The sequence below is a fragment of the Typopeltis vanoorti genome, chromosome 5, assembly GCF_054136105.1.
Source record: "Typopeltis vanoorti isolate ZY-2024b chromosome 5, IOZ_Tvanoo_1.0, whole genome shotgun sequence".
In the NCBI taxonomy this organism is placed as follows: Eukaryota; Metazoa; Arthropoda; class Arachnida; order Uropygi; family Thelyphonidae; genus Typopeltis; species Typopeltis vanoorti.
In genome coordinates this window covers 93059047-93072807 of record NC_143553.1, presented here as the reverse complement: position 1 = coordinate 93072807, position 13761 = coordinate 93059047, and the positions used below count along the sequence as shown (strand labels likewise).

The 13761-nt window shown below is 34.1% G+C and overlaps 1 protein-coding gene across 2 annotated transcripts in view; it reads left to right on the top strand.

Moving 5' to 3' along the window:
• The window catches only part of Pomp (proteasome maturation protein), a 120884-nt gene that overhangs the window by 18310 nt on the left and 88813 nt on the right, over window positions 1-13761 (top strand). For both annotated transcript variants that reach the window (XM_090392611.1, XM_090392612.1), the window contains exon 2: window positions 5871-5981. In XM_090392611.1, the coding sequence (XP_090248737.1) occupies window positions 5881-5981 (101 nt within the window). In that variant the 5' untranslated portion in view covers window positions 5871-5880. The remainder of the gene's footprint in view (window positions 1-5870; window positions 5982-13761) is intronic.

The following is a 13761-nucleotide window of genomic DNA, read 5'->3' as shown; positions in this document are numbered from 1 at the left end:
ACATCATTGCCAAAACCATGTGAGCTACGGCAGTGACCATATGGAGTCTACAGACGTCAAATGTGAAATTTTTTATTATATCCCACACAAAGTCCCACATCACATTTTCTACATTGTGTACATCCCACAGATTTACAGAATTGTCCTGCATATCTTTTCTCTTGTTTCCTGGCACATTTTCAACAAAATGGTCCATTCGATCATATCTAATATCAGACATCACATGACCACCAGTTTTGGTGGTCATGTGATAAAGCATTAGTATTCCCGAGAAACACTTCATATCTTCTGCTGTTATGTCTGGACATGGGCAATTTTTCCAGGCAGTATATTTATTCGATTCAGTCACTAATAAATCAATGTCATCATCAATAAACATTTCAAATAACTCAGTGCATGTCTTATTTCTATAGACAGTGAAATCAGGCACTGGAAACACTGGACTCATCTGTAGTATGTCATCATGTGACCAACTATGTACTTTCTGTCACTTAGACCCTTTTTCAATTTCACTGGTTTCCTGGTTCATCTTCATTATCTCTATCCTCTGTATCCTGATTTCCTATTCTATGACCATCTGCTAGAACTGCTTCAGCAGGGGCTCGTAGCTGTCTTCCAGTTAGGTTTTTGATGAAACCACCTTCATCAGACTAATCATGTACTTCTGGGACTCTATATATACTTCAGTGAGGTCAAGATCATCTTCAAGAATATGTAGTATTTCTTTCACGGATAAGCTGAAAGGAGAATAGTTAATTGAAATTACACAAACATATTTCATAAGGTAAAAATGACTACATAGAAGACTAGTGTGACCAAATGGTAACACTATATTATAACCTACTTTTAACATATAATTATTATATATAAAGATTTAAAAACAATATATTACTCTTCTGTAATGTTTCACAATATGAATATGTTGATAGAAGTGTTTCAGAGCAAGTTATGAAGCAAGAAGCTAGACTTATCTCTTTTTATATGCCATTTTAAGTTCACAGATTCCATGTACTGTTTTATTTCATCTACCACAAGATGGCATAAAAGACTAGATCAGAAACTCCATCTATTGTTAATAGTTTGAACTGTTACCAAGCCTGAAAGTATAAGACATTGATTTTAGAATATTTGGCTACAGAAAATAAAAAATGTAAATCATTGCATGCTGTGACCATATGGTAATGCTAGTCCTTAATGGGTTAATTTACATTATCTAGTACAATACTCTTCTCTTTCTCTTACAACAATTAATTATACACAGTTGACACACTTTGAATGAACTTACTTCATTTGTTAACTTACACAATGTTATTCTACCCATAAGCAGACATACTTGATGTACATTCTTGCTCAGAAATATATAAGTACTTACAATTCTCATTCAGTGTTGCTTTTACACGAGTCCACATGAAAGTGCTCCTTTTCTTAACTTCTGCTGACTCATTCATGACTTCTCACCAATTTTCTTCTTCTTCTTCGAGTCATTGATTATTCTATGCCATATAGGATCCTTAACATGTTCGCACACTGCAGCTCTTTCCTAGTGAGACGTTCCAACAATCGATCAACACAATGCTTCTCATGATAGTGGATCTAGGTAAGAGAAGATTGAGAACTTTCAGGCCTACGATGCCTCTTTCGATTACTGACAATGGACCTCACATGGTGGCGGACACAGAGAAGAGAAGAGATAGAAAACTAAAACTCAGTCCTTCTCGATGTTTCTCCTTTTAAAGGCCCAGACTTCTGTTGTATACATGTGCATATCTCGAAAAACTTCCACATATGGTCATGTATTGATATTGAAACATGATGACATCATACTTCGCATGTCTTTTGAAATTGCCATATATGGACATGAGTTAACAGCATTGCATAAAGATCTCCTGCTCTACATTATTTTAACAAAGGCTCGTGGTTAAGTTATTACAAATACAAGATTATTACAGACAAAGTTGACATGTCTTTAAGCGTAATCTCCTAGAAAAACATGTAAAAGCGAATAAGTTACATAGTTACATATCATGAGAGTGCATTTTTGAAAATTATGGAGACAACTACCGTGTTTGAATAAAAACTTTAGTTTAATATAACTAAAATCTACATTCGACGTTTCGACCTTTATGTCAAGGTCATCTTCTGGAGCATACAACTATACACAGAAAACAAGCTACACTACATTCAAACTGGTTTGTTAAAGATACTGACCAACCGCTACAACAATTGTTGGCCTGACCTCTGGTGAGAAAAAAAAATTATACATCAACGCTAGAGTCCTATTATTAGTGTTATCTGTTGGTTGCAGAAATACATTGGACGCAACAACGTGCGCCCAATGTAAAATGAGAGATTTTACAGATAATCCTTCACAATGAATGGAAGAAAATGTCGGTTTTACAAAGAAGTCTCTACAGGTCCAAAAGACTTTTTTTAGAATCACCATCACCTATGAAACATTAATTTATCAAAGATCTTGGAGATTGCCATTTTGAGGCCTGATGGCCTGACTCCTCCAAATTAACTTTAATGGTTATCTAGGCCATAGAGCAGGGGGTGTTCAACCTGTTGATCGCAGAGGCGATTTTTGGTCGATCTCTTGTGTCTTCCTCCTTACTTACAAATTTAATTAAAACTGAAAAAACATAATATTTTATTTATCATTATTTTGTATTATTTTTAATTTGCTTTAAGTGTATTGCTATTGTTTATTTATTTTTTGTTAAAATTGTCAAATCAGTAATTTTCTTATGAGTCCAGGTAAATGAATTAATTTCAATCAGTGAAGTTAAACAGCGAGCTGAGTGAATACGATTATAAGCAAAGTGTGAAAACTCGATTGTAGCTTAAATATTAAATATTCCAAAGCATGTCACATCGATTTTTTACTTAGGTTAAGTCCCATGTGAATATTGTAAAACAATAAACTTTGTTTGTCTCAGTATAGTTTGTATTAGATGTTTTTGTAAATAACTCTTTTGAAGCTAACTGTATATACTGCTTTAATAAGAATATGTTAGAGTGTTAAAAACAAAGGCAATGTTTTTGTCACCGAAGCTGTACATGGCGGCATTAGAAAGATTGTTACTGAAACTTGTATGTATGAGAAAGGCTTGCAGGCTCTAAGTGTAAACATCTCCAAAGTCAGTCAGAAAGAGTTCAAACAACTTTCCAATGGCCGGCAACTTAGAATTAAAAGAAAGCGGAGGAGAACCAAATGGCGTGCTGAACTTGAAACTTAAGACAAAAGACTCATACTGATTCTTTGGGGGTTGCCAAACTTCATGCGAGGTCTCAGAGGAGACCTAATAAAAAGGGACTGAAGCAAGCAGAAGTGGATCCCAGTTCCGGAATTGCTGTCAGAGAGGAGGCCGCCCGATCCAGAGTCGCCATCAGAGAGACTGCCCGGATCCATGTAGCTTGAGAGAGGAGTTTCCTGCTTCCAGAAAGGAGCTTCTCAGTTCGAGACGTCGCTAGATAGAGACTACTTCTAGGCCGCAGACAAGGTTTCAAATTGCCGAAAGGAAGAGTTCCAATTGCCGGAGAAAAGTTTCCAGGCCAGGTTAATGTCAGACATTCATCAGTGTGTTGCGTTTTCATTACAATTTGATGAATCAAATGACATCACTGATATTGCTCAGTTAATGGTATTTATTTGCATGGCATTTCAAGATTATTCAAGTAAAGAAGAACTTTTGAAAATGATACCATTATTGGGAAGCACTAGGGGAGAAGACATTTTTTCGGCATTTGATGAATTTGTGAAACAACAAACTTTCACTTTTTAAACTTGTGTCTATTACTACTGATGGTGCTCCTGCAATGATAGGTAATAAATCAGGCTTCGTTTCATTATGTAAAAATGATGATAAATATCTAGATTTTTTAACATACCACTGTATTATTCACCAACAAGTACTGTGTAGTAAAAGATTAAACGCAAAAGATATTTTTGAAATTTCATTTAAAATTGTAAATTCTGTTCAAGGAAAAGCCCTGCAATGGCAGTTATTTAAATTACAGGCAAATGATGATAGGGAATTTCTGTTGTACAATAATGTTCGATGGTTCAGCAGAAGTCAATTTTTAGACAGATTTCTTGTATTAATTAACGATATAAAAATTTTTCTTGATGAAAAAGGAGATATTTATCCACAATTGAGTGATAAAAGATGGTTGTTACACTTATCATTTTTAATAGATTTCTGTATGAAATTAAGCAATTTAAATTTAGAGTTACAAGGTAGAGATAAAAATTTAATTGACATGTTAAGTTCAATAAAAACTTTCCAACAATACTTACTTTTATTAACGAAAAATATAAATGACCGCGAATTTAGACTTCGAATCTCCCATATTTATTAAAAGTTTTTGAACAAAATCAAGAAATGCTTCGCTATGATTTTAAAGAATTTATTCGTGAAATAGAGTTAGTTGAGGAAGAAATAAATTCAAGATTTATAGATTTTAATAAAACTGAAATGATTGTATCTTTTATCAATAATCCATTTCAAGAAAACTTGAACATCACAGAAATTTCAAATAAAATTAGTGGGTTGTTTGATATAAACCAAGCTGAAGTAGAATTTGAGATAATAAACATTCAGAATAGTTTAGATTTAAAATCAATAAACAATGAAGTCATTTGGAAGTATGCATATGAAAAATTCCCAATATTAACTGATATTGCACGAAAAATTATGTTGTGTTTTGGATCGACATACTTGTCAGAATCCGCTTTTTCAAATATGAACGACATAAAAAATCAATTAAGAAACCAAATTGCAAATGATCCTTTGGATGATTGTCTGCGATTGGCCACTTCTTCATATCAACTTGACTGAAAATATTGCGAGGTCCAAACAATGCCAAATTTCACATTAATTTTTTTTTTAATCAACCAGCATTTCTTGTAACTTTTGAATTTGTAATCAATCTGTTGTTTTTTCTAACTTTGGTTTTCCAAAATAGAGAAATAAATATTTTATTCCAATATATATATATATATATATATATATATATATATATATTTTTTTTTTTTTTGTTCCATTAAAATATTTGTTGTATTAAAATAATTAAAAGTGATCAATAAATTTTTAAATACACAAATAAAGTTTTTAGTTGTGTATTTTTTTTTTTTTTAGTTGTTTATTTGTACATAATCAGATTTCAGGTTGGGGGAACGTGATCTATATAAGAGAGTAGATCTCCGAATAACTTATAAGAGAGTAGATCGCCGAATAACTTTTTATAGAAAAATAGCCCGCGTAGTAAAAAAGGTTGAACAACACTGCCATAGAGGATGACATGTAAGGATATTAGCTCTTTTACAGTTGCAATTTGAATTTTTTTACACAGTTATTTAGTTCAGTGCTAGTGCTTAATTACAGTTATAATTGTGTACTGAAGATGGGTAAAAAAAACAGCAAAATATTAATTAGTAAGTTTAATCAATATATTAATTCTTCATGCTATAAACAACATGAAGAGAAGCACTATTATGGTGCTTCAACTAAAGGTGGTTATCCATTCTCATACAGAGTTGGTACACTTTTCCTCCTGAAACTTGAGTTTTTCATCCTGCAAAACAGACATCCAGAAGAACACATGAAATTAAACGAACATGTGATATAATATAATTCAGTTATATAGAAATCTGATATCATAGCCTTTATTGTTTCTGCCAATAAAACCAAATAGCAGAATGATACTACATAAGTAACCCATGGCTTAACTTAACTAAACCTATGCAAACATGTTCTATACTTACTGTCATAATTTATCTTATGTCCATTTATTGCATAATTATATTTTATGTTTTATGACATTCAATTTTATGACTTATTTTATAAATATTTGTTTTATATTTTAAGTCAAATAAGGATGGATTTACCTTCAGTTATTCCACATAACTCCAGAGTTGAAAACAAAGCTACACTTAAAGAAGATAGTGAGTATGGGATTCACTCTTCATTAATTCATGGGTAAGTAAATAAAACTTTAGTAACTTTAATCTAGCCATACAATGCTTTTATTTTTAAAATTTAAGGATGTTATCTCTCAACTTTTGCTCTAAAATTTAATCATGATCTCTTGGAGTTGTTCTCATGGCACATCAACTACAGAGACATTCTGTATTGCATATTAATAGTCAATTTCTTTTGAAGTGTGATTTACTTCAGTGTTTGAGTTGATTATTATTTACTAATTTAGTTTTAACTTGCATAAGCTTTTGACATGATTGCTTAACAAGTTCATGCCAAGTAGGAACACATTGTCTTGTACATAGTTTAGTGTTTTAAATAATGGCTGTTTTGAACTAGTTTTGTTCTCTTCAGAGACCAGGCAGAAACCTTAAGAGAGCCAAAATTTGTTCAGCATTAATGAACTTAATGTTAGAGAAATGTATTCATAAGCGAAAAAAATATTTTGTAAACAGTCAGTGCATAAAAGTAATTATTAAATAAAGAGCCAAAAGGCTTCTATGCACTGACTGAAGTTTGTTTACGAAAAATACATTTCTCTAACATTTCAAGTTCTTTAGTACTGAACGAGAGTTTTCGCTTTCTTAAGGTTTCTGCCTGGTCTCTCTGAAGAGAACCAACCAATTCGAAACAGCTGTCAGGTCAGTGAAACCTTATCAAAATGGACTAATAAAAGGCAAATATATAGATGTCTGGGGACATCTCCTATGTCTTTTAAATAGTCCATACTAAGGCAACTCGTGAATGCCGAGGAATGTATTCCTGCACACTCTCTGGTCAACTTACAAAAGTTTCTACATTCGGCTTTGAAATAAATAATGTTGGATATCTAATATCCACTTTGCTTATGTAATTTTGCATCACTGAACTATGACCCTTTTTGCTCTTTATTTTAGTAATTACTGTTTATATATCTTTCTCACTGCCTTGTTTCAATGAAAAGGAGTCTATTGCTTTTTCTTCAAAAGCTTCTAAGTATATATTTGCTAGAACAGGTGATAGAGATTGCCCGTGCGACCTGCAATTTTGCTTGTAGATCATGTTTTCAAAAATGAAGTAGCCTGAATTTATACAGTGACTTAGAAGTGTCGTGATTTTTTTCAGATAATTTATCTTGTAAAAGAACTGATAATTAAAAAATAACTAACACTGGGGTTATAATAGTTAATTAAACCTGCTGGTTTCATCACATATGCTAGTGGCTTCATCTGGGTTAGTAAGAACAAACAAATATTCAATAAGTGGTAAATATGAATCGTTACATAACTAAAAACCGAATATGTAGGAACTGTTTTACTGCTTATCGTATATTTGTTTGTTCTTACTAACAGATGAAGCCACTAGCATATGTGGCAAAATTAGTAGGTTTAATTAAATAACTATTATGACTTAGAAACTCAGTGTTAGTTATTTTTGTTACATTTGTTTTTGGTCAAAAAAATCAACATACTCATCAAGAACTAATACTTCTTCTGTGGATACATTAGTAAATAGAGAAGTGAAATCAAAGCTGGCTAGGATTTCATCCTTATGTAGATATATGTCTCTAACCACACAACTTGCCAAATGAATAAAATATACACTCCTCATACACTTTGTATCCATCATATATTTCAATGTAATATCAACGGTATTACAATTGTAATATGCACCTCGCATCCATAGTAACTTTGACATCTATAGACGTCATGGCCAGTTGGGTTAATCATGAAAATAGTGTTTGGAATTCTTAGTGTAGGAATTAAAAGAACCTGTAAAAGCTTTTAATAATTTTGCCAGATGTTTGGATAACTTATAATAGGGGAGTCAATTCCATCTACAATTGGTCTTAGTGAGGTGTTTTCTTTGTGTATTTTTGGAACCCCATATGTGCAATGAATGGGGGAATGCAGGGACCAGAGAGATAATCTTAATTCTCTAGAAAATTCAAAGGTAGTCTTGAGTAGTTATTAGTCTGGTTATGTAATTCTCATGTTGGATCATTATCAAGAATATAGTATGTAGTAACTGCCATTTTGTAATAATATTCTTTGGTATCTAGAATAACTGTGCATTTCCCTTGTAGCAGGAAGGATTATAATATTTCCATTTTCTTTTAAAATTTTTAATGCATGGAGTTCTACTTTGGTAACATTACTTTTTTGATGGTTTTGCTTGGTTAATAGCGAAGATAGATTCTAATCACATTAATTTAGCTTTCTGAGCTGGAAGGAAGGAAGCAGCCTTTTCAATTTTGGATAATGAAAATTCTTTATGAATACTATGAGAATATATTGCAAAGTTAAAACCCTTGCTGAGAATATTTCTATGTTTGAAATATGGTAACCATACTTATTGTGATCTTGTTGAGAAGATGATGATTCTTTGGTTGAGATAATTTCTTTTGTTCCACTTTTAAAGCATCAAATTTTCTAATTAATTTAAATTTATTTGAGTTCTTTATGTTAGTGGTTTGTGAAGTAAGCATATTCTTAATGCATTGCCATAAGTTATTTTCTATAAATTGTTCTAAAGATGCAGATAAATATCCTTATGGAAATTCATTTGTGCAATAGAACTGTTTAGTGTCAACAATTCTTGGAGAAGTTCTTGTTTAGCTTTATAATAAATCCTCTTTGTGCGTTCAGTCTTGATAGTTTCGTTAAAACAAATGAACTTTGGGAATATGTCATTAAACTTACAATGTTTGAGTAACACTAATCTGTTTATAAAAAGAGCAATCCTTCATAATGTCTTCTGTAAATCTTTGATACTTCTATAGGTAGCCACAAGGCCAGAGAATTTCATAGAACAGGTTGTCACAGCTGTTGTACATGTTTTTAATAAAAATGACTTATGACTATAGCCAAATGATAAAATAGAATAACTAATTTACTTCCTAAGACGTGACTAGTTTCTTCTTTTGAGAAGATTTCATCAGGTGCATAATACAGAGAAGAAGAAAAAAAATAGAGATACATAAAAAACATTACTTGGCAATCCTTTAGTTCTGCTTCCATGCTATGTAGTCTTGGGAAAATAAGGTGGTAGATTCCCATTTCCCTCCACCTTGCAGTGATGTACTATTAAAGACTTCCATTATTCATGCCTATGTTTGTCTGCGCTTGAGCCTTGCCAAATTATTATTCTTCAGCCTCATTCCAGTACTTGTAGCACTGCTAGGGAGTGCTACGCCATTAGAGAGTGCTCTTATGGCGGCACTGACTTGCCATGATATAGTGCTGTCCTAGAGTTTTTGTGAGCTGCAACATAAGCAGAGAGACCTGATTACGCTCCAGACCTCCTTATCTGGAGGCCATTCCACTATCCACCACCACCTGTGGATGTGTCCAGTGGCAGTCAACTCTGCCAAGGGATTGCCAAGTAAGTGAAACCAGCTCCTCCTGAGAATGTGCGCATGTGTGTGTGTGTGGGGGGGGGGGGTCATGGCAGCAAAAGAAATCATCGCAGGGCCTCTCAGGCCATCAACCAGCAAAATAGTTACTTGGAATGTGAGATATATATATAAAGCAATGTTGAAATTTTAAAGATGGAAATGAAACAATTGAACATTGACATTCTTAGAGTTAGTGAGGTAAGATGGCCAGACAGTGGAGATTACAGAATGATCTACTCAAGTTCATCAAATGACATAGCAGTTATTGGATTCCTAGTAAATAAGAAATTAGGACATAAGATTAAAACCATTTGGGGATCTAAAAAGATTAATCCTTATTAAGATTCAAGCAGAACCAAAAGACCCAGCCTTTATACAGATATACATGGCAACAACAAGATACTGCATTGAGGAAATAGATGTATATGAACAGTTGGAAGAAGTACTGATGAGAGTAAATGATCAAGAAAACTTGATGGGAGATTGGAATGCAGTTGTTGGTGGGAGAGTGAGAAGAGGAGAAGGTTATTAACAAATCGACTAGGCCAATGAAATGGCAGAGGAGAAAGACTCATCAAATTCTTTAAAAGCCACAACTTAACCATAGCAAATAAACTATTTGAACAGCCAGAAAGAAGATACACATGGATTGCACCAGGCTACATGGAAATATCAATTAGACTGTAATCATCTGAAAAAAATATTGTAGCGAAAATATGTAAAAGTTATCCTGCAGCAAATTTGACCACTGGCCATATCCCAGTCATTATGACAAGTCATTTATGATTGAAGAAATCATGCATAAAGAAACCATACAGAAAATGGAACATAGGTAAAATAAAGAATGATATAAAAGTCCTCAAAGACTTTAGAGAAAAGACAGATTAACAACAGATAGACAAATTAATAAATTCCCAGAAGCCACATGGAAAGGAAATGAATGAAACGTGGAAATCTCTAAAAAGAGAAATAAAAAAAAGCTTCAGAAAAACACTTTAGAAAAGAAGAAAAAATACAATATAAGCTGTGAATCACTGGAGAGATAGAACTAATTACACAAAGAAGAAAGTGCAAAAATGCAAAACACCAAGAGGAGTGCAGAAAATATAGAAACATGGTAAACAGAGGGGTGCTTAAGGGTCAAAGCTGTATAACTGAGAGGAGACCTCCACATAGCCTTTAAAGGAATGCGGAGAACCGACCAGGGCTTCTGACCTAATGTCCAATCCTCACCTTCTCGTGGTGTACCCTGTTGGGTATCTACTTTGATACTGAACGAACGAGGATGGGCTGGCAATTTGGGATTTAGCCGACCAAATTGTATTCTTATTGGTTAAACCAAAATAAAAAATGATGGTACAACATGACAAAATTTCATGCCGGCTGGGGCGTCGCCCGGTTAAACAAGGCCCCCGTTGTTTTCGCCAGGGAACCAGGGCGAACAGCGAAAAGTCAGCTACTGGAACAAATCTGAAAACAAACCCCAACTCAACATCACCAGAGTTAAAGATCGGTACTATCAATGTAAGAAGCCTGAATGGCAAAGAAATGGAGCTAGCTGAGGAATTAGATAAGTACCAGATCGACATAATAGGGGTGACTGAAACAAAAAAGACCAAAACTGGTGAGATCTTTCTGAGCAATAAATACAAAATGTTATATTCAGGCAATGACAATCAAGGAAAAGAAGGAGTAGCCATAGTATTCAACACAAAATACGAGGCTAATCTTCTTGAATGGCAGTCAGTCTCAAGTAGAGTAATGTGGGCAAATATGAGAATGGGGAACTGGACAATGAGACTTATTTGTGCCTATGGTCCCACAGAAGGTTCTACTAAGGTAGAAGTGGAGGAATTTTTTGATGCTTTAGAAAAAGCAACTGACACAATGAAAAAGGAAAAGTTGGTCCTTGTTGGGGATCTAAATAGTAGAGTAGGAAATGATTGTGAGACATACAAAAATATTTTGGGAAAATTTGGAGAAAAGAGCAAAGCTAATAATAATGGCAAATATCTGTTGGATTTCTGCTCAGGACATGGACTGGTTATTACTAACACCATGTTCCAACATAAAAATGTGCACAAATTCACATGGAGAGAAGAGGCTAGGAATAAGAAAAGTCTCATTGACTATGTTATTGTTGATAGTGATGTTTTCTCCCTGGTGCAGGACACCAGAGTGTACAGAGGATTTGAAATTGGAAGTGATCACTATTTAGTCTTGAGCAGGATAAAATTGAATTTCATATTGAAAAGAATAACATGTAAGAAAGTTTTAAAGCGAATAAAAGTTGAGCAGCTCTCAGATGTGAACTGTAGACTAAAATACAGAAATATTATTGAAAAGAAAATGAAAGAGTTTGAGAACAGGAATCAAACCTTGGAGATTCAGTGGCAAACTCTGAAGGAAACATTGATTGATTCTGCCAGAGAGGCATGTGGTGAGGTTGTGTGCAAGGATAAAAAAATCAGAACTCCCTGGTGGACACAGGAAGTTAAAGAGGCAGTGAAGGAAAAGAAGAAAGCATATCAAAAGTTCCTGGCAAATAAGGCAGCTGTTACTCTTACAGAATACAGAGACAAATGTAAGAAAGCTAAACAGTGTGTAAAACTAGCTAAACAAAAGTCATGGGAGGACTTTGGCAAGAATATAGAAAATAAATATCAAGAAGGTGGCAAAATATTCTGGAGGTTGTTGAAGAAGCTTAGGAATGGAGGAAAGAGTGCTGTAAAAGGAATTAGAGATGATAAAGGTGAAATGAAAACAGGAGAAAAAGATATCCTTGAAGTATGGAGTAATTACTTTGAAAAACTGCTAAATGAAACAAGCAGTGATGACAGCACAGTGATAAAAAACACTGACCAGGCATGCAGTCAGGAATACATATCCATACTTGAAGTAGAAAAAGCCATCAAAGGCTTGAAATGTGGAAAGGCAGCAGGAGTAGATGATATTCGACCAGAAATGCTGAAGTATGGTGGTATAAGAGTCTTACAGTGGCTGCACTGCATAGTTCAGAAAGCCTGGACAGAGGGACGAATTCCCAATGATTGGAGTAGAGCTCTCATAGTACCCATATATAAAAAGGGAAATAAAACTGAATGTGAGAATTACAGAGGTATTTCCCTACTGAGTGTTCCTGGCAAGATCTATGCAAGTATACTTGAGAAACGGTTGAGAAGAATTGTGGAAGAAAAGCTTGGTGAAGAACAAGCTGGATTCAGGCCAAATAGAGGCTGTCAGGATCAGATCTTCACTTTACGACAAATAGTCGAGAAAGCATGGGAATATAACAAAGATCTGTATTTAAGTTTTGTCGATTTGGAAAAGGCATATGACAAGGTGCCAAGAGAGAAGCTATTCAATACGCTGCAGTTATATGGTGTCAATGGGGCATTATATCAAGCAATACTTAGTCTTTATTTGAGTTGTGAGTCAGCAGTTAGAATTGAAGGAAGTACAGGAAGATGGTTTAATGTTAAATCTGGTGTGAGACAAGGATGTACATTATCCCCCCTGTTATTCATTATCTATATGGATCACATTATGAAGGAATGTGGTATTAAACCTGATATCAAAATTGGAGATGTTAATGTCAGCTCTTTGCTTTATGCGGATGATGTTATACTTCTAAATAAATCCGCTACAAGTCTGCAAGATTCTCTGACTAAATTGAATAGCTGTTGTAATAGATATGGTATGAAGGTCAGCAATAAAAAGACAAAGACAATGAAAATAGGCAGAATCATTGAAAATGTCAACTGTGTTGTGAATGGAGAACCTGTGGAACAAGTAAAACATTTCAGCTACTTAGGCACAATTTTTACTGAAGATGGTAAACTAAATATAGAAATAGACAACAGAATCAGCAAAGCTGGTATCGTGGGAAGTCAATTGAATAAATTCATATGGAATAAGAAAGAAATTAGTCGGAACACTAAATTAGCTGTATACAAGACTGTGTTCAAACCAATTTTAACTTATGGATCTGAGAGCTGGGTCAGAAGTAAAACACTTGACCAAAGACTAGAGACCGCAGATATGAGAGTCCTGAGAAAGATTAGAGGCGTGAACAGATGGCATCAATGGCAATATCATATTAAAAATGAGGATATTAGGAAAGAACTTGACATTGTCAGCATCCAGGAATGCGTTAGCAGAGCTAATCTCAGATGGTATGGTCACTTAAATAGAATGGGAGAGGAAAGATTAGCAAAACAAGTGTTCTCTGCCAGGTTGGCAGGAAAACGACCCAGAGGAAGACCAAGATATAGGTGGATTGATACGGTACAAAGTGCCTTAGACGATAGAAATATAAGATCTGATAATGTTGGAGTCTTGACAAGTAACAGACTGATTTGGAGGAAAATTGTAGATAGGAAGTTAGTAATGATGTAATTTTTT